General features: G+C 40.6%; 1 protein-coding gene across 1 annotated transcript in view; it reads left to right on the forward strand.

The window, feature by feature from the left end:
- The first annotated feature begins 464 nt into the window (after positions 1–464).
- Positions 465–25,912, forward strand: part of HSD17B11 (hydroxysteroid 17-beta dehydrogenase 11) — a 34,800-nt gene continuing 9,352 nt past the window's right edge. Inside the window, exons 1-5 of the mRNA XM_061145539.1 lie at positions 465–813; positions 6,030–6,137; positions 7,893–8,024; positions 12,152–12,258; positions 19,164–19,301. Coding sequence (XP_061001522.1) covers positions 601–813; positions 6,030–6,137; positions 7,893–8,024; positions 12,152–12,258; positions 19,164–19,301 — 698 coding nt within the window. The 5' untranslated portion in view covers positions 465–600. The remainder of the gene's footprint in view (positions 814–6,029; positions 6,138–7,892; positions 8,025–12,151; positions 12,259–19,163; positions 19,302–25,912) is intronic.

Here is a 25,912-nt window from a genome sequence, read left to right on the forward strand (position 1 = left end):
GCCCTTGAAAGGACAAAACTTCCTCCTCCTCCAGAAACCATGCAGAGCTCAAACTGAAATCTGATATAGCGTCCTTTTCTCAGCCTGCTGGCCTTCTCCCGAGGTTCCTTTTATACAAGAAACTACATCCGCATCCCTTAACCAGGGTGGGGGAACCATCAAGTTTCAAGAAAGCCTCTGGACTGAGGACACTGCCAGTTAGCCTTGTAACTTTAAAAGGAATTGATCACATTTACCAAAACAAGTGGCAACTAACCCTCCAAGGTCGGCCCGCGAGACCATGAGAAAGTGAGGAAAAGATGAGCCCCGCAGCGCACCCTCAACTAGAAAGCTCCCCTCTCGGCTGGGTTTTTGTCCCTCCCAGATTTCTGAGCTGACGAGCAGTCGTTCCGCACTGCAGCCTGAGCCAATTGCCAAAGACCTAGCCAAGCCCAGCCCAGCGGAAGGAACGGTTTCGGGGTTGTTTGTTTCTCTGAGATAAAGGAGCCTTTCCTTGTTCTCGCTTTTATACTCGCCAGTCTTTGATGGAACAATCTCCCAGAAGCAATTTAGAGTGACTGGTTAAAACGAAATACACCCAAAGCTCGCAGCAACAAAAAAATGATGAAATTCCTTCTGTCCGTCTTCCTGCTTCTGCCCTTTTTGCTCGTCTGCATCGTAGAGTCTCTCCTGAAGCTTTTTATTCCTAAGAAGAGAAAATCAGTCACCGGAGAGATCGTCCTGATTACCGGAGCTGGACACGGAATTGGCAGGCAGACTGCCTACGAATTTGCCAAACTTAAGTGCAAGCTGGTCCTGTGGGATATAAATAAGGTAATAGTGCTTACTGCTTTTTACTTTCTAGTACCTTTCATCTGTGTTGCATTTTGCTGGCAACAGCCCCTTACAGCATCTCTGTTAAGTAAATAGGAAAAAAATTACTAGTATTGCCATTTTATAGAAGGGGGAAAAACATGCATCAATTAATGTGTTGGTGTTCACACTAGTGGCTCAGATGGTAAAGCGTCTGCCTACAATGCAGGAGACCTGGGTTCAACCCCTAGATCAGGAAGATCCCCTGGAGAAGGAAACAGCAACCCACTCCAGTACTCTTGCTTGGAAAATCCCATGGCCAGAGGAGCCTGGTAGGCTACAGTCCATGGGGTCGCAAAGAGTCAGGACACGACTGAGTGACTTCACTTTCACTTTTTTCACGTGATAAGGAACCTAGAGGATGTAAGATTTCCAGTTGTTGCTTATCACTAATTTGACATTGTAAATTTGTCTTCAGTTCAGTTCAGTTGCTCAGTCGTGTCCAGCTCTTTGAACCTGATTTCACTAATCCCTCTGGCTTCTATTTTTTGACTGCTGAGCAGCATGTGGGATCTTCCCCAATCAGGGATGAAACCTGTGCCCTCTACATCGGGAGGGTGGAGTCTTAAATCTTATCCTGTAGGAAAAGTCATGGCTTTAGCTAGAGTGTTAAAAAAGAGGTTTGCACCTATTAAGAGAAAAATCTTGCAGCTACTGAGATAAGTACATTTAAAAGATACCCAACAGAAAGCAACATTACTTTGTCATAGTAATTTCCAAGAGAAATTTTTAAATCACCTTTTAGTTAAAAACAATGGGGAAAAAAAAAAAAAAACAACTTTCAAAGTAATTCCCAGAATAGGTGTACCCTGAGGAAGGGAGAAGAACTTAGACTCTTACCTTTTATTATTTGACCAGTGTTGGATGGACAAAGGGGCTTGGGGGAGCCACACGATGCCAAGAAACACCATCCCTTACACAACATCCAATGCTATAAACAAGAATTCAGAGGGCTGAGGTTGGCTGAGAACTAACCTGGCTTCCCGGGTGACTCAGAGGGAAAGAATCCACCTGAAATGTAGTAGCCGCAGGAGATATGGGTTCAGTCCCTGAGTGGGGAATATCCCTTGGAGGAGGGCATGGCAACCCACCCCAATATTCTTGCCTAGAGAATTCCATGGACGGAGGAGCCTGGCAGGCTACAGTATTTAGGGTCGAAAAGAATCTAACACAACTGAAAGCAACTTAATACACATGTACCAGAGCTACCCAGTGGGTGATTGAGATGCCATCAACAGATACCATTCACTGTCTGTTGCCCAAATATTAAGAACACAGTGGCAAACAAGAGATAGCGTCCCCTGCTCTCAATCTCGTAGGGAAATAAGCATAAATAATTACATGTCAGTGAAAGGTAGAAACTAGGCCCAGCCTCCTCTGGACGTGGTCACAGCAGTAAGTGGCAGGCAGAGTGGTGTGGTCAGATGAACTCCGCACTTCATGGCTAACTTACTCAGCATCGTGGGTAGCTTCCTAGAGCCTTAGGTTCCTTTACTGCAAAATCAATAAGATAAGCATACTTTCCTTAGAGGGATGGGAAATAAATAACTCACCCAAAGCATGTAGTAGTATCTGCCATGTGGTAAACACACCAAGTGTTAGTTATCATTATTCCTTCACAAAATGAAGTTTAAGCTATATGAGTTTGGTTATGCAACTAGATTCGTGACTCCCAGAGCCCAATGCTAGTTTGTACAAACTTTTTTCTGATCTGGAGTGAAGTATATTTGGTGGTGGTGGTTTAGTTGCTAAGTCTTATCCGACTCTTTCGACCACACGGACTGTAGCCTGCCGGGCTCCTCTGTCCATGGGATTCTACAGGCAAGAATACTGGAGTGGGTTGCCATTTCCTTCTCCATTACTCAACAAATACTTATTGAGCACCAACTATCTGCCAGAAACTTCTAATGCAGAACTGAGGATACTGCAGTGAGGAAAACGTTATGAGCTAGGGACAATAAACAGTATATACTAAAATATGTAATTGTTGGATGTTTTTAAGTATAATTGAAAAATAAAACATGAAAGGGGATAGGGACTCTGCCTATACTGTGGGGATGGCAGAGGTGGGAGTATTGATCTTGTACAGAAGGCCTCACCAAGATGGAGGCAGTTGAGTCAAGGTCAGAAGAGGCTGAGGGTACAGTGAGTCTCTGGCTTATCTCTGCAGAGAGGGAGCCACAAAGGCAAAGCCTGGCGTAGAAGGGAGAGAAGTCAAAGAAAGCTCTGTGTTACTGTTGTTTGGGTGCAATAGTAGATATTAGCTACCAGCCACTTGTGGCTGTTTAGTGTTTGAAATGTGACTTGGCAGAATTAGAATGTGCTTGAGGTATGAATGGCTTCCCTGGTGGCTCAGATGGTAAAGAATCTGCCTGTAATACAGGAGACTAGGGTTTAATCCCTGGGTCGGGAAGATCCCCTGAAGAAGGAAATGGCAACCTGCTCCATTATTCTTGCCTGAAGAATTCCATGGACAGAGGAGCCTGGTGGGCTGCAATCTATGGGGTCGCAGAGTCAGACATGACTGAGCAATTAACACTTATGCTTGCTTATAGATATAAATACTCATGGGATTTCAAAGACTTTCTTATTAATTACTTTTACATGGATTGCATGTTGAAATGATTATATTTCCTAATAATAAATATATCAAAACAATAATATTTGGGGCATAATAAGTTATATAAAGGGGATCCCCTGGTGGCTCAGATGGTAAAAGCATCTGCCTGCATTGTGGGGGACCTGGGTTTGATCCCTGGGTCAGGAAGATCCCCTGGAGAAGGAAATGGCAACCCACTCCAGTACTCTTGCCTGAAAAATCCCATGGATGGAGGAGCCTGGTAGCCTACAGTTCATGGGGTGGCAAAGTTATATAAAATGTACTAAATTAAAAAAATTTTAATGTGCTACTAGAACAGTTAAAATTAAATATATGTGGCTCACAATATATTTCTGTGGGATGGCTCTGGCATAGAAACTGAAGGAACAGCAGCTTCAATTATGAAGGTTCCTGTAGGCTGTTTGTGCTTCAGCTTTTACTAAGGAAGCCATGGGAGGGTTTGGAACCAGTTTCTATGAAGAGGTTCCTCTGGCTACTGGGTTGCAGGGAAAGCAGATAGGAGACTATTGTGATAATCCAGGTAAGAGATGGGCTTGCCTGGTGGCTCAGCTGGTAAAGAATCCACCTGCAATGTAGGAGACCTGGGTTCGAGCCCCTGGGTTGGGAAGATGCCCTTGAGAAGGGAACCACTACTCATTCCAGTATTTTGGCCTGGAGAATTCCATGGACTACATAGTCCATGGGGTTGCAAAGAGTCGGACATGACTGAGCAACTTTCACTTCACTTCAGTAGATAACGTCGGCTTGTCAGACCCAGCTGGTAGTAGCAGAAGTGGTCAGAAAATTAAGGATAATATAGGGAGCATGTATTATGTGAAATTCATTTAATTTGAATAATTTATCTTTTACTTTGAGATGATGTTCTTCCTACTCTTTGGTGGATTATATATATAGATATAAATCTATTGTTCAGTTGCTCAGTCATGTCCAACTCTTTGCAACCCCATGGACTGCAGCACTCCAGGCCTCCCTATCCTTCACCATCTCCAGGGGCTTGCTCAAACTCATATCCATTGAGTCGAGGATGCCATCCAACCATCTCGTCCTCTGTCATCCCCTTCTATCTATATATATCTATGTATTTAATGAAATTACAGTGATAGTAAATATAAATAGCTGCTGTGTTAGTTTTTAACGTCTTTAATTGGCTAAATAAAAGTTTGGCAGTCCTAGTTCTGTATATTCACCCGTCTACTTTTCATGGAGCTTACAGATTGTAAAAAGTCTAAGAACCATTAAACCTGACTGGGGAAGAAGAATAGGTGGAAATTTCAACAGTCCAGGCGGCAGAACCTGAAGAGGTAAAACTGGACTGGTAGATCTGTGGAGAATGAGAAAGAATGTGAAGGAGAGCTTAAGATTGTTTTAGAACCCAATTGAAAGGGTAGGAAAGGGCCATATCAAATGCTTTTCACCTAGGGAACAAAGATTGCTCCCGGGGCAATTTCAAGGGTCAACTCAAGTGGCAAGGATAACAATCTCCAGCTCTCCAACAATCTCCAGCTCTCCAACAATCTCCAGCTCTCCAACAATCTCCAGCTCTCCAACAATATCCACCTCAGAATGTGAGGGACAGAGGTCTTCATATTCATCATGAAGTCTACAAAAGAATTTGAATTTAGGGAGGGATTGAGGATGTCTTCTTTTTTTATTCTACTGAGGCTAACGCTGTGATTGATTCGTTCTGTTTTATGCAGATAATCCCATATTTCTTTTTTTTCTTTTGACTGCGCTGCACAGCAAGTGGGATCTTAGTTCCCTGACCAGGGATCCAACCCGCGCTGCCTTAATTGGAAGGTGAAGAGTTTTAGCTAGACCACCAGGGAAGTCCCAATCCATTATTTCCTGACCATTCTCACCCCATGCTTGGTTAGGTGAGCTTGGAAAGATACATTTACAATAAGGAGTGAGCACATAGTATATATTAGACAGCGTATTAAAAAGCAGAGACATCACTTTGCCGACAAAGATCCTTATAGTCAAAACTATAGTTTTTCCAGTGGTCATATACTGATGTGAAAGTTGGACTGTAAAGAAGGTTGAGCACCAAAAAATTGATGCTTTCGAACTGTGGTCCTGGAGAAGACTGTTGAGAGTCCCTTGGACTGCAGTATTCTTGCCTGGAGAGCCCCATGGACAGAAGAGCCTGGCAGGCTACAATCCATGGGGTCACAAGTCAGACACGACTGAAGTGACTCAGTATGTACATGGAATACACACATACATAGAGTCACAGAGTATGACACAACTATGTAAAGCAACTATACTCCAGTAAAAATTAATTTTAAAAAAGTATGTGAAATTCATGAATACACGCTCAGTATTTTAAGACTTTTGTCTTCTTTTGAAAGCTTGCCTTCAATTCAGTTCCAAATAAGAGAAATTCGTTGTAGTACAGAGGGTGAAGTGTGCCTATATCCCTGTCAAAAATGCATTAGTTAAATTCTTGTCCAGTCCTAGACCAGAGAATCTCAATAACCCTTAGGTGTTTTCAGCTGTGTGTATAATCTGCTCATGTCGTTTATCTTGTTCTCCTTGCCCTTCTTGCTTTTTGCAGCATGGACTTGAGGAAACAGCCGCCGAATGCAAGAAACTGGGCGTGAAGGCTCATACGTTTGTGGTAGACTGCAGTAACCGAGAAGATATTTACAATTCTGCGAAGAAGGTAAAATTCTTTTAAATTTGGTTACAATCGTATTGTGCCAAAACTGGGGAGGATTTGGAGATGACCCAGCTATGATGTAGGCAAAGTAAACAGAAGTTCTGTGGTTCCTCCAAGGTTGTCCAGCTAGCCAGTGGCAGACCCTGAACCTGAAACTGAGGCTCCCAGACTGTAGTGTGTTCTGGAGTTTTCCGGGGAACTTGGTCAACTAATTAGCTTGTTAACTAATTACTGTAATGGTAGAAAGGTCGTTTGGACCTGGGAAAATTCTTTAAAATACACATGCCTGGACCTCACCTCTAGACACTCGATTCAATTAAACTCTCAGCCTGCTTTCATTATTAAGAAATGTGAAAGCCCTAGGGTGGGATATTATGTGATGATGAGGAGCTGAAGGATGAAGATAAGGTCAAGAGTGTCATTGGCAATATAAAGCAGTAATTTATATCTTGTCCCTGATGTGTACGTGTGCTCGGTCATGTCTGACTGGACGATGCTCTGGACTATAGCCTGCCAGGCTCCTCTGTCCATGAGATTTCCCAGGAGAGAATACTGGAGTGGGTTGCCATTTCCTTTTCCAAGGGCTCTTTCTGACCCAGGGATCAAACCTGGATCTCCTGCATTGCAAGCAGATTCTTTTTTTTTTTTTTTTTCTTTTTTTTGCAGGCAGATTCTTTACTGTCCAAGCCATGAGGGAAGTCATGAATTTTTATCTTGAGTCCTGTTACTTTGGAGGCATAATGGGCTTCATCAGTTCAACCACACAAAATATCCTCTTCCTATCAGGAACTTAGGGGCATTGTTCTGAACAACAGTTTTTAAATTGTGCTGGAGATGAGGATACAAGTACACAGAGTGTTTGTCAAGGGCCAGACCACTCAGCTTGACCACCCAGTAATTTACATACAACCTGATGAAATTCATTTCTGACTGCTGAGCGTTTAGCAGTGACACACTCATGCCCTTCTGAGTCGGAGCCTTCACTCCGACTTCCTTTCTGTCTGAAGTGGTATGTCTTGGGCTCTGAGGTCAGAGAATCTGGGAGAGTTTCATCTCCGTGTGACCCTAGATATACACGTGACCTTGGGTAAGAAACAGCCCTTCTGTGTTTCATGTTTCTGACCTTTTTAAAATGAGTGTATAAGAGTTACTACTTCATAGAATGGTGAGAATTAAATGGGATAAATAATGCAATCATGTAAAATGCATAGAATAGTGAAAGGCTTTAATGGGCTACATACCACCTCTCCTTCAGTCCCCCAGCTGCTGGGGGGGCTACTGGTCCATGACCTGTTAGGAACCAGGTTGCATAGGAGGTGAGCAGTGGTTGAGCAAGTGAAGCTTCATCTGTATTTACAGCTACTCCCCATTGCTTGCATGACCACCTGGACTCCGCCTCCTATCAGATCAGCAGTGGCATTAGATTCTCATTCTCATTAGATTCTCCCACTGTGAATTGTTGTTTATCTGTCACTGGTTAGGTTTTTGTTAGCCAGATGCCTCTTGGGTTCTAATCATTAGAGAGCAAAGTCAAGAGACTGAATTGCAGAAGAAAATTTCTACCAATTAGACTTACAGGTCGGACAGTTTTGAAATTAAGGACTTAAAAAAATTTTTTTTCCCCACTTGACACACAGGTTACAAAACTACTTTTTTTTCACGTCTAATAGAAAGAGTTATATTTCATTAACAGTTATTGCTTGCAGACCTATTCCCAGACCTCTAAATGTTGCAAATATTTTAATTTTATTTTTGAAGGTGAAGGCAGAAGTTGGAGATGTTAGTATTTTAGTAAATAATGCTGGTGTAGTCTACACATCAGATTTGTTTGCTACACAAGACCCTCAGATTGAAAAGACTTTTGAAGTTAATATCCTTGCACATTTCTGGGTAAGTATGATTTCTTTTACCAAAAACATTCCCTTTTGTGTAACCCAAGGATTAACTTTAAAGTGAAGCTTTCAGCAGACATAAGGTTGAATCAAATCAATTTTCTCCAGATACTGAGAATAGCATTATACAAAGAAATCATTTTACATCCTGTGACCAAATCCTATCAATCATTCTTCTCTTCCCTCAACAAATATGAATAATTTGAATTAATAATAAGAATAAACTAGGTGTTATATATGTTTTAATTCTAAGCTAGATTTTTACATTTCTGCGACTCCTGCTTTCTTTTGGTCTCCATTTGAAAAAAAATTTTTTTTCCAGCCCTTCACTTTTAGTCTGTATGTGTCCCTTGTTTTGAGGTGGGTCTCTTGCAGACAGCATATATAGGGGTCTTATTTTTGTATCCATTCTTCCAGTCTTTGTCTTTTGGTTGGGGCATTCAACCCATTCACATTTAAGGTAATTATTGATAGGTATGGTCCCGTTGCCATTTACTTTGTTGTTTTGGGTTCACATTTATACAACCTTTCTGTGTTTCCTGTCTAGAGAAGATACTTTAGCATTTGTTGAAGAGCTGGTTTGGTGGTGCTGAATTCTCTCAGCTTTTGCTTGTCTGTAAAGCTTTTGAATTCTCCTTCATATCTGAATGAGATCCTTGCTGGGTACAGTAATCTAGGTTGTAGGTTATTCTCTTTCATTACTTTCAGTACGTCCTGCCATTCCCTTCTGGCCTGGAGGGTTTCTATTGATAGATCAGCTGTTATCCTTATGGGAATCCCTTTGTGTGTTATTTGTTGTTTCTCCCTTGCTGCTTTTAAGATTTGTTCTTTGTGTTTGATCTTTGTTAATTTGATTAATATGTGTCTTGGGATGTTTCGCCTTGGGTTTATCCTGTTTGGGACTCTCTGGGTTTCTTGGACCTGTGTAACTATTTCCTTCTCCATTTTACGGAAATTTTCAGCTATTATCTCCTCGAGTATTTTCTCATGGCCTTTCTTTTTGTCTTCTTCTTCTGGGACTCCTATGATTCGAATGTTTGGGCGTTTCACATTGTCCCAGAGGCCCCTGAGGTTGTCCTCGTTTCTTTTGATTCTTTTTTCTTTTTTCCTCTCTGCTTCATTTATTTCCACCATTTTATCGTCTGCCTCACTTATCCTATCTTCTGTCTCCATTATTCTACTGTTGGTTCCCTCCAGAGTGTTTTTTATTTCATTTATTGCATTATTCATTTTTAATTGACTCTTTTTTATTTCTTCTAGGTCCTTATTAAACATTTCTTGCATCTTCTCAATCTTTGTCTCCAGGCTATTTATCTGTAACTCCATTTTGTTTTCAAGATTTTGGATCATTTTTATTATCATTATTCTAAATTCTTTTTCAGGTAGATTCCCTATCTCTTCCTCTTTTGTTTGACTTGGTGGGCATTTTTCATGTTCCTTTACCTGTTGGGTATTTCTCTGCCTTTTCATCTTGTTTAGATTGCTGTGTCTGGAGTGGGCTTTCTGTATTCTGGTGGTCTGTGGTTCTTTTTTATTGTGGAGGTTTCACCCAGTGGGTGGGGTTGGACAATTGGTTTGCCAAGGTTTCCTGGTTAGGGAAGCTTGCGTCGGTGTTCTGGTGCATGGAACTGGATTTCTTCTCTCTGGAGTGCAATGGAGTGTCTAGTAGTGAGTTTTGAGATGGGTCTATGTGTTAGGTATGACTTTGGGCAGCCTGTATGTTGACGCTCAGGGCTATGTTCCTGCGTTGCTGGAGAATTTGCGTGGTATGTCTTGCTCTGGAACTTACTGGCTCTTGGGTGGTGGTTAGTTTCAGTGTAGGTATGGAGGCTTTTGGATGGTCTCTTATTAATGTTCCATGTAGTCAGGAGTCTTCTGGTGTTCTCAGGTTTTGGGCTTAAGTCTCCTGCCTCTGGGTTTCAGTTTTATTCTTCCAGTAGTCTCAAGACTTCTCCAACTATACAGCACTGATAATAAAACTTCTAGGTTAATGGTGAAAAGATTCTCCACCATGAGGGACACCCAGAGAGGTTCACAGAGTTACATGAAGAAGAGGAGAGGGAGGAGGGAGATAGAGATGAGCAGGAGGAGAAAAAGGGGGACTCAAGAGAAGAGAGACAGATCTACGCAGTTGTCTGTTCCCAAAGGGTTCTCCGTAGCCCAGACGCCCACAGAGATTCACAGAATTGGATTGGGAAGAGAAGGGGAGAGGAGGAAATAGAGGTGATCTGAGGGAGAAAACGGAGAGTCAAAAGTGGGAGAGAGTAATCAACACACTCCTGAGTAAAAATGGGAACTGAATATTGGATTCTTAAATGTCCAAAATGGATATCAAATACTCCTTTTGAAGATGATGGGCTGCCTGATGTCTTTTGCTAGCGGTCAGAAGTTGTTTTGTGAAGTTTGCTCAGGGTTCAAATGTTCTTTCAATGAATTTGTAGGGGAGAAAGTGGTCTCCCCGTCCTTTTCCTCCGCCATCTTGGCCCCTCCCCCAGATTTTTACATTTCTGTGTGATCTGTTTAGAGATGAGGGAGGGATTAGAGATTATCTGAGTCATTTTCTGTGATTCTATAAAAGGTGAACCCAGTTTACCTGTTTACTTTCAGAGTCTCATAAGACTCAGGCCTTATATTATTTCCTGGTTCCAAAATTGCAAACTTTATTAGAAACTTCACCATTCAAGATCCATTTTTAAATGGTGAGAGAGAGAGAGAGAATGAGAGAGAGAATCTAAATGTTGGTCAAATAACCATTACATAAAAGAGCCCCTTAAAGATTTCTTGGATGTGAGTTTGGGATGAGTAATCTCAGAATATAAATTGGTATAGTCACTGTAGAAAATAGTATGTAACTGCCTTAAGAAACAAAAAGAGAGCTACCATATGACCCAGCCATCCCACTCCCAGGGACACTTGCAGAAAAAATGAAAACTCTAATTTGGAAAGGTACATACACCCCAGTGTTCATAGAAGCATCACTTACAATAGCCAAGACATGGAAACAACCAAAGTGCCCATCAACATATAATTGAGACTTAGAAGGTGTAGTAAATATGTATACAATGGAAATGTACTCAGCCATAGAAAGAATGAAATATTTCCATTTGCAACAACATGGATGGACCTAGAGAATATATTTAGTGAAGTAGATCAGATGGAGAGAGACAAATATATGATACCCTTTACATATGGAAAATGAAAAATGATACAAATTAATCTATATACAAAATGGAAACAGATGCACAGACACAGAAAAACTTACGGTTACCAAAGGGGAGAGGGAAGGGAAAGGGACAAATTAGGAGTCTGGGATTAACAAACTGCTAGGCATAGAACAGATAAACAACAAGGATCTACTGTATAGCACAGGGAATTATATTTAATACCTCATAATAACCCATAATGGAAAATAATATGAATATATATATGTATATATAAGACTGAATCACTTTGCTGTGTGCACCTGAAACTAATACAGTATTGTAAATCAACTTTACTTCAGTTTAAAAGAAGGGATTTTGGGGTTGATGAAAATGCAGTATTGTTTCATTTTATTAGCTCCAAGTTATTGACATCCACTTTTTATATTTTTATGCCTTAAAAGTTTGTCTTTCTGCCACTCTGAAAATGTATTTTTTTCTGAATCCGCAGCATAGAGTAGGTGCTCAATAAATATTTATTGTATAAAATCATTCAATGACTGTTGCAAGGTGTTTGTCACTTCAGTATTTTGATGACGTAACCAAACTCTTTTCTAACAATTTCACCTTAAATGTAAAATGTTCAATAATTCCAGATATTATACTTGTTCAATATATGAGATGAGAGAAGATGTCAATGATGGAAGGTGGAGGAACTGGAGACATAAGAAATTAACAATTTAATTGAGATGGATTCTCAAAGCTTTCAGTGTTCATTGTTTCACTGAGCTTTTCTAATCTGGGCATCCTAGCTGCATTGTGTTGCCACATTTGTTTTTTTTTCTTTTATGAAAATTAATCTAGGTTTTTTTCATTGATGAAATGTTATGAACAATGTTAACAAAATACACCTTCATTTTGAAATATTCCCACTGGGTTTGCAAATCAGAAATAATTTTTTTTCTCTTAATAAAAACATTTCTAGACTACAAAGGCATTTCTTCCCGAGATGATGAAGAATAATCATGGCCATATTGTCACTGTGGCTTCAGCAGCTGGGCATACTGGGGTCCCCTTCTTACTGGCTTACTGGTATGTAAACATGTGTTTTTTTCATTGGTTCCTGTGCTTAACTTGCATGTGATTTCTTGAGTGTAATGACTATTGTTAACAATGATAGGCTTTCCTGGTGTCTCAGATAAAGAATGCCTGCAGTGCAGGAGACCTGATTTCAATCTCTGGGTCGGGAAGATCCCTTGGAGAAGGGAATGGCAACCCACTCTAGTATTCTTGCCTGGAGAATTCCATGGACAGAGGAGCCTGGCAGTCTTCAGTCCATTGGGGTCGCAAAAGAGTCAGACACAACTGAGCAAGTAACACACAGACTTCCAGTGTTGCTGAAATAAGCAGAAGGAGTTGCAGAAAGTCTCTTGCACAACAGCCTTATCAATCATTAATCCTCTCCTAGGCTGATGATTTGAGAGGTGGCTACAGGGAAATTATGCAATAGGAAGCCAAGTGCTTCAAGCATTTCGCATCCCTTTTAGCAGCGAGGAATTAAAACGAGGGCAGGATTTTTGCAAGATGAGAAAAGTTAATATTAATCGTTTTAATAAAGTAATTTTGTGGAAACTAACCATTATAAAGAGAATATAATCTGGGATTCCAAATTTAAAACATCCAGACAATGAAATTGTTGTAAAAGTGAATTTTAATAGTTCTTCTAAAAACCCATGCTATTATAATAACTAAGAAGTTACTATAACAAGTAGGGCACAGTAATGGTGTGCTCCACCATGTGGAGAATTAATCAGTGAGGTCATCATAGCCATGGTCATCTACTGGTTGCAGGCACCCTGTTAGTTGTCAGCTGTTTCTGTATGTTAGCATCCAAGAAGAAGATATAACAATTATAAATATATATGCACCCAACATAGGAGCACCGCAATATGTACGGCAAACACTAACGAGTATGAAAGAGGAAATTAATAGTAACACAATAATAGTGGGAGACTTTAATACCCCACTCACAACTATGGATAGATCAACTAAACAGAAAATTAACAAGGAAACACAAACCTTAAATGACACAATGGACCAGCTAGACCTAATTGATATCTATAGGACATTTCACCCCAAAACAATCAACTTCACCTTTTTCTCAAGTGCACACGGAACCTTCTCCAGAATAGATCACATCCTGGGCCATAAATCTGGTCTTGGAAAATTCTGTATGTTAGCAAATTATCACCCTTTAATGTTGAATTATGACTATGCAGGTAAATAGATACTGCTCAAATTTGTTTTCGACCAAACAAATGTGCTCTTTTGGAATTAAGTATCTAAATTTTAGAAGTAACACAGATGTAGTTGTAAATGTAGCCATCGATATGTGTATAAATATGGGATTTCCCTGATAGCTCAGTTGGCAAAGAATCCACCTGCAATGCAGGAAACCCTGGTTCAATCCCTGGGTTGGGAAGATGCGATGGAGAAGGGCTAGGCTACCCACGCCAGTATTCTTGGGCTCCCCCTGTGGCTCAGCTGGTAAAGAATCCGCCCGCAATGCGGGAGACCTGGGTTCGATCCCTGAGTTGGGAAGATCCCCTGGAGAAGGAAAGGCTCCCCACTCCCTGGAGAATTTCAGGGACTGTGTAGTCCATGGGGTCACAAAGAGTCAGACACAACTGAACGACTTTCAATTCACTTCACTTCATGTTGGTCCTTTAATGGACCGGAACCTGGTGGTCCGGAGAGTAAGAGAGAGAAAGAGGCTGACATCCCCTGGTTTTTGCGGAAAGCCAATAGAGCCCTGTTCTCACGGCTCGCGCTGCTGCACGTGGGCACCGGGCGCCCTCTCGAGTGGGTGAAGGCACAGTGCGCCTTCTCGAGAGGGTCTTAGAAGCCCGGGCAAGAAAGTGAGCTCAGCGGGCCTCCGCGCTCCAAGGAATTAGCCAGAAATGGAGAGAGAGAGAGAGAGAGAGAAAGAAAGAAAGACAAGGGGACCCAAGCTCTGATGGAGCAAAGGTGTTTTAATCAACATGGCGTGGGCATATATACTGTAGTTATTCTCAGCAAAGACAAAGATTAAAATTCCAGACTTACAAAACATAAGATGTTCCCTATCAGAGAGTTGCAAACAATCACCTTTTACCATATGGCTCATAAAAAGGAAGAGAGTACTTATCGCCGTAATGAGAAATGCCAGGATTCCTCAGCCCCGGGAAAGGCGTGCCTCTCCTCTTAATTCCTGAATATTCAAGAATCAATAAGGGCCAGAGGGTTCCTGACAGATCCAAAACAGCACACAGGAAGCCTTTTGTTAAATGCTTCCTGACAACTTCAGGCTCTGGTGGATAACTTATTTTCTTATGACATATAAACATATGAGCCTAGGAGAAGAATCTGCTGCTTTCAGGTTCTGAAAGCAAGAGAGTGCTTATCTTTCATCAAGAGAGTGCTTATCTTTCATCAAGAGAGTGCTATACACACAAAAATCGAATTAGCGTTTAGGGGCTAATTACTTCAAGAGAGACAGTGTGCAGTCTAGGCACAATAGGTCTGTCCTGTGACTGCTTTAGCAGTATTTCATCTTTTTTTAAAAAACTCAAGTCAAGGTTATATTTATTTCTAAAACTATTAGAAAATAAATATATACCAAGAGAGAAAGAAAGAAAATGTAGGTGAACAAAAAGAACAAAATAAAAATCACTTCTCTTGCCATTACCTAAGAACAATCAACCAGTCTGTGGATGTGGTTAGACTAACTTTGCAAATTTGTTTGTTCTTTTTGTTCATCTGTAAACTCTAGCTGATATATTTTGTCAATTCAAATAGCCAATTTATAAGCATGAAAGTTACCAGTATGGGAAGACATGCCAAAATTGAGCACTAATCATTAGCTTGTAATGAAATGTTATCCAAAAGAATAATTTGGAATAAGAAAATATTAATTGAGGTTATTATTCAATTTAGTGGGCTTTCCTGCTAGCTCAGATGATGATAAAGAATCTGCCTGCAGTGCAGGAGACCTGGGTTCAATCCCTGGGTCAGGAAGATCCATTGGAGAAGGGAATGGCTACCCACTCCAGTATTCTTGCATGGAGAATTCCATGGACAGAGGAGCCTGGTGGGCTATAGTCCATGGGGTCGAAGAGTCAGACACGATTGAGCAAATAATGCTTTCACACACACAAAGTGCAGTAAAAAATCCACTCACATTAGCTTTGAGAGAGAGATATATATATCTAAAAACAAATTCACTCTGACGTTCAAAAATATAAAATTCCTTCAACACGCTCAAGATCATTAACTATGAGTTTTAATATTTATTTCTGCACTTTTGGTTCGCTTCAGAAAAATCAGAAAAAAACAGTTTAGTAGAAGAAAAAATAAGATTATTTATTGGTAATCTCACCACACAGAAATAACCATGATGAGCATTTCTTATCATTTTTTAGGACATTTTTAATGTAGAAATACAGTCATACCTTGAAAAAGATATGCATATATAATTTTTTTATTTAAAGTGAACATTTTGCATGTTAAATATATATATGCAACATCATTTTCAGTTTTTGTTGGGTAATTTATTTTTCCAGATTCTTTCAGTTGCAAGGAACACAAAACTTAAACTGCCTCAGACCAAAAGAGAAGTCTTAGGCAGGCTCTCTGTTGCCAAGATGGCTACCAGCCGTGCTGGAATAATATCTTCTCAACTCCCAAGTCTAGCAGCAGCGGGGAAAAGCCATACCTCCCAGTGTCCGAGTGGAGTTCACTCTTAACTAGACAAACTTGGATCCAACTCTTGTACTGGGGTATAAGCCAGCAAAACCAAAGCCATCTTAGCAAAATGAGGGAACATGAATGCTGACAGGGGCAAAAACAGCCTCTGTCCACTACAGACATTTTCAGCTCTTTCCAACTATTTGCCTTCATGAACTGGATACCCCAGGGACTATCCTTGACTATAAATCTTTAGAAACATGATTGATTATTTCCTTGGGATAAGAAATTAAAAGAAATTACTGGCTCTAAGACTATGCATAGATAGATACATAGATAGTTAGAATTTTTTTTTTTTTTTTTTTGGCTGTTATCTCATGGCATGTGGATCTTTGTTCCCCAGCAGGGGATCAAACCTGCACCCCATGCAGTGGAAGCACAGAGTCTTAACCACTGGACTACCAGAGAAGTCTCAAGCATGGCATATTTTTTTAATGAATTTTATACCTTTTGCCAAATTGTCTTCCAGAAAATGCTGCCAATTAACCTGTACTTTGGAAAACTGCCTATAACCTATACTTTGGAAATTCTGTTGAAAGTTCCCTCACTTTTTTTTTTTTTCCACTTTTTTTCCTTAAAGCTGAGGCATATGACTTAAAAAGATTGCTAGTCCAATTCTATAAAATGAAAGTATTTTGTACATTGAAAACAACTCAAACAAATAAAAACTTTCCTACTATCCTTACTGTTACTCCTAGGCACAACTTTTATCTTTTTTTATTTTGTATTTATATTAATTATCCCTGAAAAGATAAAACATTTCATATACATATATCTATTGGTATTTGGGGGCTTCCCAGATGGCACTAGTGATAAAGAACCTGCCTACCAGTGCAGGATATTTAAGAGATGCATTTGATCCCTGGAAAGATCCCTTGGAGCAGGGCATGACAATCCACTTCAGTATTCTTGCCTGGAGAATCCCCTGGACAGAGTAGCCTGGCAGGCTACAGTCCATAAGGTCACACAGAGTTGGACAGTCGACTGAAGTGACTTAGCACTCATACACATTGATATTTTTATTTTGTAAATTTTCTGCAAATGCCCTTAGGCATTTATCCATTAGAATATTGTCTTATTCATTTGACTTCCTCAGTGGCTCAGTGGTAAAGAACCCACCTGCCAATGCAGGAGATGTGGGTCGATCCCTGAGTTAGGGATCTTCCCCTGAAGGAAATGTCAACCCAATCCATATTCTTGCCTGGAAAATCCCATGGACAGAGGAGCCTGGCAGACTACAGTCCATGGGATCATAAAATGGGTCAGACCTGACTGAGATGTTCATTCATTTATAAAAATTGCCGTTTATTCACCTAATTCTTACGTCACCCTAATCTTTGTCCTATAAGTTTCAAATGCTTTACCCGTTTGTCATTTACCTCTTAACTTGGTTGTTGTTTTTGTTTAGTCACTGAGTCAATTTCCCAGGCAAGAATACTGGAGTGTGTTGTCATTTCCTTCTCCAGAGGGTCTTCCCCACCCAAGGGATCAAACCCGCGTCTCTTACATCTCCTGCATTGGCAGGCAGATTCGTTACCACCTGGGAAGCCCTTAACTTGGTTAGGAACTAATATAAGTTTCGACTATATCATATTAGAGGTCTGATTTGCCACCCAAATATAAAGCCTAATTCCACAATTTCGTTTTGTCTTTAGTCAAGTTCTATAATTCCACCTCTACCTAAGTTTCTTTTTTGGGAAATGGAGATCATAATAGTATCAGTTTCACAGAATTGTTGTAAGGAATTAAATCAAATAATGTATCTGAATAACTGAGGTCAGTGTCTGTCATATAGTAATCAATTTTAGATATAACTATTTTGTTTCTGTTGTGTACGGAAGATTTACATTTTATGTAATTGAATCTAGCAATCTTTCTTTTAAGACTTCAGTAAATGTCTAAACTTCAGGAAAAAAGGATAATAGAGAACTTTCCACAGCTTTCTGTTTTCCAAAGCACAGGTTAAGTAGCAAGAATTTACTTTGTATAATTGCTAATCTGTACAGGCTTAGAGAAAAGCAATCTATCTAGTAATTAATGGTACTGAACTATACACTTAAACATAATTAAAATAGTAAATTTTATATAAAAATATTTTGTATAATTTTTAAAATTAATAAAGTAATATTCTAAAACCTATTGAATTGTATTTCTAAGTGAGTGAATTATATGGTATGTGACTTTATATTTTTCAGTAATGCTACTTTCTCTAAAAGCCTAGTTGGGAAAGTAATGTCCAGTTAAAATATGGTTAATTTCCCTTCTCTTTCCAAATGAAGGCACTATGATGATAAGAATTGCTTTACATTTGATTTATTCACTTGAAAAATATTTACTGAGCACCTATTTTAGGCCAAGCACTGTGCCAGGCCTTGGGGCCTGGGATTCATTGGAGACCAAAACAGTCATAGAGATTATTATAGTGAAGGTATGGGGCCAGACGTTAAAAAAAATTCATCCAAATGAATATTTAATTACAAATTCAAGATGTGCTTCATGGAAAACTGAAGATTACTGTATACTGGGGAAATAATTTAGACTAGGGTTTTGGAAATGCATCTTTAAGGAAGTCAAGCTAAGACTTAAAGGAAGAACAGGACTTACCCAGGAGATTTTCCCAATAAATTCCATGACATGTTGTAGTAAATAATGAACAGCCTATAGTGACACTACATTTTTTAGGGAAACAGCAACAACAAAAATGAACACCCTACCAATTTTCTTAACAAGACATTTAAACCTACTCAGTTCTCTGATAATTGCTGAGATACAGTCAGTGCTTCTTAGACTTTGTTGTTATTTGTTGTTTTAGTTGCTAGTGGTGTCTGACTCTTTTGCAACCCCATGGACTATAGCCCACCAGGCTCCTCTGTCCATGGAATTTTCCAGGCAGGAATACTGGAGTGGGTTGCCATTTCCTTCTCCAGGGGATCTTCCCAACCCAGGGATCGAACCCACGTCTCTTGCATTGGCAGGCGAGTTCTTCAGTGCTGGGCCACCTGGGAAGCCCTCTGAGACTTTACTGTACCTGTCAGTTTGCCCGAGGGTCATCTAGAATGCAGATTCTAATTCAGCAGATCCTGGCCAGGCCTGAGATTCAGATGTGGCTTACGCTCTCTAGCAGAGCACCACACTTACCTAAGGGAAACAGTCTGGGTTAAGTAGATGTAGCTGCTTTCTTGAATTATTTTATGAACTCTGGTTATTTTCAGTTCAAGCAAGTTTGCTGCTGTTGGATTTCATAAAGCTCTGACTGAAGAATTGAGTGCCTTAGAAAGAACTGGAATCAAAACAACATGTCTCTGCCCTAATTTCGTAAACACTGGCTTCATCAAAAACCCAAGTACCAGGTAAGTTGAGGCAAAAAATGGAGACAGAAGGATTGGTGGTTGCTATGAATATCAACCATTCTATAGGTTTTCCTAAGTATTTTCATCCTTAAAACATCTCATATTCGAGGCCCTTAGCGCATCTCAGTTTCAGCTTCTTTAGACTGTGGGAATATATAGAGAGAGACAATGTATATAAACAGATATGAATGACACAGTGAAGTTGCTTAGCCTTCCTTTTTTCTTCCCTTAGGTGGTGGTTCTCAGACTCCAGTACATATACCTTTCTCTAGGAGTACTGGGAACCATGCAGGGGTCCCACCCCCAGAGTTGTGCATTTCTCATTTTGGTCAGGATAGAGTAATGGTGGGGAAGGTAGCCTGAAACTCTGTATATTTAACAAGCATCATAATTAGTTCTTTTTTAATTTTTTAAAAAATATTTATGCATTTGTTTGGCTGTGCTAGATCTTATTTGCGGCACATGGGATCTTCCTCCTTTGTTGCATCATGCCAACTCTTAGCTGCAGGATCTAGTTCCCTGATCCAGGCCCCCTGCATTGGGAATTCAGAGTCTTAGCCACTGGATCTCTAGGAAAGTCCCACATCATACGTAATTCTGATAGAGGTGACCAGTACCACAATGTAAAAAGAAAAAAAAAAACTTTCCTTTGGTAATCTAGAGATAATCCTTCAAATAAGTTCAGTTCAGTTGCTCACTCATGTCCGACTCTTTGGGACCCCATGGACCACAGCACATCAGGCTCCCTGTCCATCACCAACTCACAGAGTTTACTCAAACTCATGTCCATTGAGTCAGTGATGCCATCCAACCATCTCATCCTCTGTCGTCCCCTTCTCTTTCCTCCTTCAATCTTTCCCAGCATCAGGGTCTTTCCCAATGAGTCAGGTCTTCACATCAGGTGGCCAAAGTATTGGAAATTCAGCTTCAACATAGTCCTTCCAATGAATACCCAGGACTGATCTCCTTTAGGATGGACTGGTTGGATCTCCTTGCAGTCTAAGGGACTCTCAAAAGACTTCTCCAACACCACAGTTCAAAAGCATCAATTCTTCAGCGCTCAGCTTTCTTTATAGTCCAACTCTCACATCCATACATGACTACTAGAAAAACCATAGCATTGACTAGACAGACCTTTGTTGACAAAGTAATGGCTCTGCTTTTTAATATGCCATCTAGGTTGATCATAACTTTTCTTCTAAGGAGTAAGCGTGTTTTAATTTCATGGCTGCGGTCACCATCTGCAGGGATTTTGGAGCCCAGAAAAATAAAGTCTGCCTCTGTTTCCACTTTTCCCCATCTATTTGCCATGAAGTGATGGGACTGGATGCCATGATCTTAGTTTTCTGAATGATGAGCTTTAAGCCAACTTTTTCACTCTTCTCTATCATTTTAATCAAGAGGCTCTTTAGTTCTTCACTTTCTGCCATAAGGGTGGTGTCATCTGTATATCTGAGGTTGATATTTCTCCCAGCAATCTGGATTCCAGCTTGTGCATCATCCAGCCCAGCATTTCTCATGATGTACTCTGCATATAAGTTAAATAAGCAGGGTGGCAATGTACAGCCTTGACGTACTCCTTTTCCTATTTGGAAGCAGTCTGTTGTTCCATGTCCAATTCTAACTGTTGCTTCCTGACCTGCATACAGGTTTCTCAAGGGGCAGGTCAGGTGGTCTGGTATTCCCATCTCTTTCAGAATTTTCCACAGTTTATTATGATCCACACAGTCAAAGGATTGGCATAGTCAATAAAGCAGAAATAGATGTTTTTCTGGAACTCTCTTGCTTTTTCGATGATCCAACAGATGTTGGCAATTTGATCTCTGGTTCCTCTGCCTTTTCTAAAACCAGCTTGAACATCTGCAAGTTCACGGTTCACGTATTGCTGAAGCCTGGCTTGGAGAATTTTGAGCATTACTTTACTAGTGTGTGAGATGAGTTCAATTGTGCGGTAGTTTGAGCATTCTTTGGCATTGCCTTTCTTTGGGATTGGAATGAATACTGACCTTTTCCAGTCCTGTGGCCACTGCTGGGTTTTCCAAATTTGGTGACATATTGAGTGCAGCACTTTCACAGCATCATCTTTCAGGATTTGAAAGAGCTCAGTTGGAATTCCATCACCTCCACTAGCTTTGTTCATAGTGATGCTTCCTAAGGCCCACTTGACTTCACATTCCAGGATGTCTGGCTCTAGGTGAGTGATCACACCTTCATGATTATCTGGGTCATGAAGATCTTTTTTGTACAGTTCTTCCGTGTATTCTTGCCACCTCTTCTTAATATCTTCTGCTTCTGTTAGGTCCATACCACTTCTGTCCTTTATCGAACCCATCTTTGCATGAAATGTTCCCTTGGTATCTAAGTTTCTTGAAGAGATATCTAGTCTTTCCTATTCTATTGTTTTCCTCTATTTCTTTTGCAATGATCACTGAGGAAGGCTTTCTTATCTCTCCTTGCTATTCTTTGGAACTCTGCATTCAAATGGGTATATCTTTCCTTTTCTCCTTTGCTTTTTGCTTTTCTTCTTTTCACAGCTATTTGTAAGGCCTCCTCGGACAGCGATTTTGCTTTTTTGCATTTCTTTCTCCTGGGGATGGTCTTGATCCCTGTCTCCTGTACAGTGTCACAAACCTCCGTCCATAGTTCATCAGGCACTCTGTCTATCAGATCTAGTCCCTTAAATCTATTTCTCACTCCCACTGTGTAATTGTAAGGGATTTGATTTAGATCATACCTGAATGGTCTAGTGGTTTTCCTTACTTTCTTCAATTTAAGTCTGAATTTGGCAATAAGGAGTTCATGATCTGATATACAGTGAGCTCCTGGTCTTTTGCTGACTGTATAGAGCTTCTCAATCTTTGGCTGCAAAGAATATAATCAATCTGATTTAGGTGTTGGCCATCTGGTGACGTCTGTGTGTAAAGTCTTCTCTTGTGTTGTTGGAAGAGGGTGTTTGCTATGACCAGTGGGTTCTCTTGGCAAAACTCTACTAGCCTTTGCCCTGCTTCATTCTGTACTCCAAGGCCAAATTTGCCTGTTACTCCAGGTGTTTTTTTTTTTTCTTCTCCCCAGGTGTTTCTTGACTTCCTACTTTTTCATCCCAGTCCCCTATAAAGAAAAGGACATCTTTTTTGGGTGTTAGTTCTAAAAGGTCTTGAAGGCTCCCCTGGTAGCTCAGACCGTAAAGTATCTGCCTGCAATGCGGGAGACCTGGGTTCTATTCCTGGGTCAGGAAGATTCCCTGGAGAAGGAAATGGCAACCCACTCCAGTATTCTTGCCTGGACAATTCCATGGATGGATGAGCCTGGTGGGTTCCAGTCCATGGGGTTGCAAAGAGTCGGACACAACTGAGCGACTTCACTTTCTAAAAGGTCTTGTAGGTCTTCAGAGAACTGTTCAGCTTCAGCTTGTTCAGCATTACTGGTCAGGGCATATACTTGAATTACTGTGATATTAAATGGTTTGCCTTGAAAAGGAACAGAGATCATTCTGTCGTTTTTGAGATTGCATCCAAGTTTTGCATTTCGGACTCTTTTGTTGACCATGATGGCAGCTCAATTTCTTCCAAGGGACTCTTGCCCACAGTAGTAGATATAATGGTCCTCTGAGTTAAATTCACCTATTCCAGTCCATTTCAGTTTGTTGATTCCTAAAATGTCAACGTTCACGCTTGCCATCTCCTGTTTGACCACTTTCAGTTTGCCTTGATTCATGGACCTAACATTCCAGGTTCCTATGCAATATTGCTCTTTACAGCATCGAACCTTGCTTCTATCACCATCACATCCATAACTGGGTGTTGTTTTTGCTTTGGCTCCGTCTCTTCATTCTTTCTGCAATTATTTCTCCACTGATCTCCAGTAGCATATTGGGCACCTACTGACCTGGGGAGTTCATCTTTCAGTGTCCTCTCTTTCTGCCTTTTCATACTGTTCATGGGGTTCTCAAGGCAAGAATACTGAAGTGGTTTGCCATTCCCTTCTCCAGTGGACCAACACTTTGTCAGACCTCTCCACCATGACCCGTCCGTCTCGGGTGGCCCTATGGTCAATGTGATTAGATTGGTTAGTTTTCTGTGATTGTGGTTTCAGTGTTTCTGCCCTCTGATGCCCTCCCTCAGCGCCTACTGTCTTACTGGGGTTTCTCTTACCTTGGACGTGGGGTATCTCTTCATGGCTGCTCCTTACCTTGGACATGGGGTATCTCCTCGCGGCTGCCCCTCCTGACCTTGGATGTGGGGTATCCCCTTTTGGCCACTCCAGTGCTGCACAAAATTAGTAACAGATCAGAATCTTTTCTTGGTTAGAAAATAAAATTACAAAGGATTGGCACTGAGGTTAATTTTTAATGTTTACTGTCTTTGAGAATAGCTTTAATATTTTTGTAAACATGATGGGTACCTTAAAAAAAATTCCAAGATACAGAAAAATACAAATAAATTTTTTTTCCATTTCATTTAAACCCTCTATCCAGTGGAGACTATTTTTAACATTTTGAAGAATAGTCTTTTGGACATCTCTTTGAAAATGAAAGTGATGGTAACTCAGTCATGTCTGACTCTGTGATCCCATGGACTGTAGCCCACCGGGCTTCTTTGTCCATGGGATTCTCCAGGCAAGAATACTGGAGTGGGTTGCCATTTCCTTCTCTAGGGGGTCTTTCTGACACAGGGATTGAACCCAGGTCTTCTGCATTGCAGACAGATTCTTTACCATCTGAGCCACCAGGGAAGCCCAGACATCTCTTTTTGTACAGATTAAATGTCTAAATTTCATATAACTGGCATATATTACACATGAGATTCTAGAAGCAGTAAGTAAACTGTTTGTTCCCTCAGCATTATGATTATAGATGACAAGTTATTAGTGTTGTTTAGCCACTAATTCGTGTCCAACTCTTTGCGACCCCATGGACTGTAGCCTGCCAGGCTTCTTTGTCTATGGGATTCTCCAAGCAAGAATACTGGAGCAGGTTGCCTTTTCCTTCTCCAGGGGATCTCTCAGACCCAGGGATCAAATCCTCATCTCCTGCTTGGCAGGTGGATTCTTTACCACTGAGCCTCCCACGAAGCCCATAGGCAGCAATACTGTATTTAAAAAACTCAAAGTTGCTTAGAAGTTAGATTTAAAATGTTCCCATCACAGAACAGAAATAAATATGTAATGAGATAGAAGTGTTACCTAATGCTAAGGTGGCAGTCATGTGGCAATATATAAATATATAAAATCAACCAGTTGTACACAAATTTATATAATAGGTAAATTATATCTCAAAAGGAATTAATTTTTAAAAGTTCACTGAAACTGAAATGTATTCTCAAAGGAAGAGGAGAGTGTTTTCCCCAAGATAAAATTTGCCAATATTTAGATGATAAGATAATATATTTGAGTCAAGCTTATCACTTAGACTGTCTTTCAGCAGTTAAAAATAGACATTATATATATATATGTATTTATTTATATATATATATTTGTAATTAAATTTTTTACCCTTGCCCCCAGAATGAGCCCGAGGAAAGCTGACATTCATGATGGTAAGGGTGCCCTCTGCTGGCAAAACTCTGCTAGTACAATTAAAAAACAACTGGGGACACTTGCTGTAGAGGGTGGTGAGGGGAAGTCGACCTGACTCTAGCCTGATCAAGAATATAACCTGACTTAGGAAGGGTCTGGAGCTTGTCCTGACACAGGAACCCCTTTGAAGATAAGCTGATGTTAGAATGCCAAAGGTGAAGTTGGGTTTAATGTAGAAACTGAGTTCCAATTCAGTTCAGTTCAGTTCAGTTCAGTCACTCAGTCATGTCTGACTCTTTGCGATACATGGACTGCAGCAGCCAGGCCTCCCTGTCCATCACCAACTCCCAGAGCTTACCCAAATTCATGTCCATTGAGTCAGTGATGCCATCCAACCATCTCATCCTCAGTCATCCCCTTCTCTTCCCACCTTCAATCTTTCCCAGCATCAGGATCTTTTCAAATGAGTCAGTTCTTCCCATCAGGTGGCCAAAGTATTGGAGTTTCAGCTTCAACATCAGTCCTTCCAATGAACACCCAGGACTGATCTCCTTTAGGATGGCCTGGTTGGATATCCTTGCAGTCCAAGGGACTCTCAAGCATCTTCTCCAACACCACAGTTCAAAAGCATCAATTCTTCAGCGCTCAGCTTTCTTTATAGTCCAACTCTCACATCCATACGTGACTACTGGAAAAACCATAGCATTGACTAGACAGACCTTTGTTGACAAAGTAATGGCTCTGCTTTTTAATATGCTGTCTAGGTTGGTCATAACTTTCCTTCCAAGGAGTAAGTGTCTTTTAATTTCCTGGCTGCAGTCACCATCTGCAGGGATTTTGGAGCCCCCCAAAATAAAGTCTGCCACTGTTTCCACTGTTTCCCCATCTATCTGCCATGAAGTGATGGAACCGGATTCCATGAGCTTAGTTTTCTGGATGTTGAGCTTTAAGCCAACTTTTTCACTCTCCTCTTTCACTTTCATCAAGAGGCTCTTTAGTTCTTCACTTTCTGCCATAAGGGTGGTGTCATCTGCATATCTGAGGTTATTGATATTTCTCCTGGCAGTCTTGATTCCAGCTTGTGCATCATCCAGCCC

This window comes from Dama dama, chromosome 6 (genome assembly GCF_033118175.1).
Source record: "Dama dama isolate Ldn47 chromosome 6, ASM3311817v1, whole genome shotgun sequence".
NCBI lineage: Eukaryota > Metazoa > Chordata > Mammalia > Artiodactyla > Cervidae > Dama > Dama dama.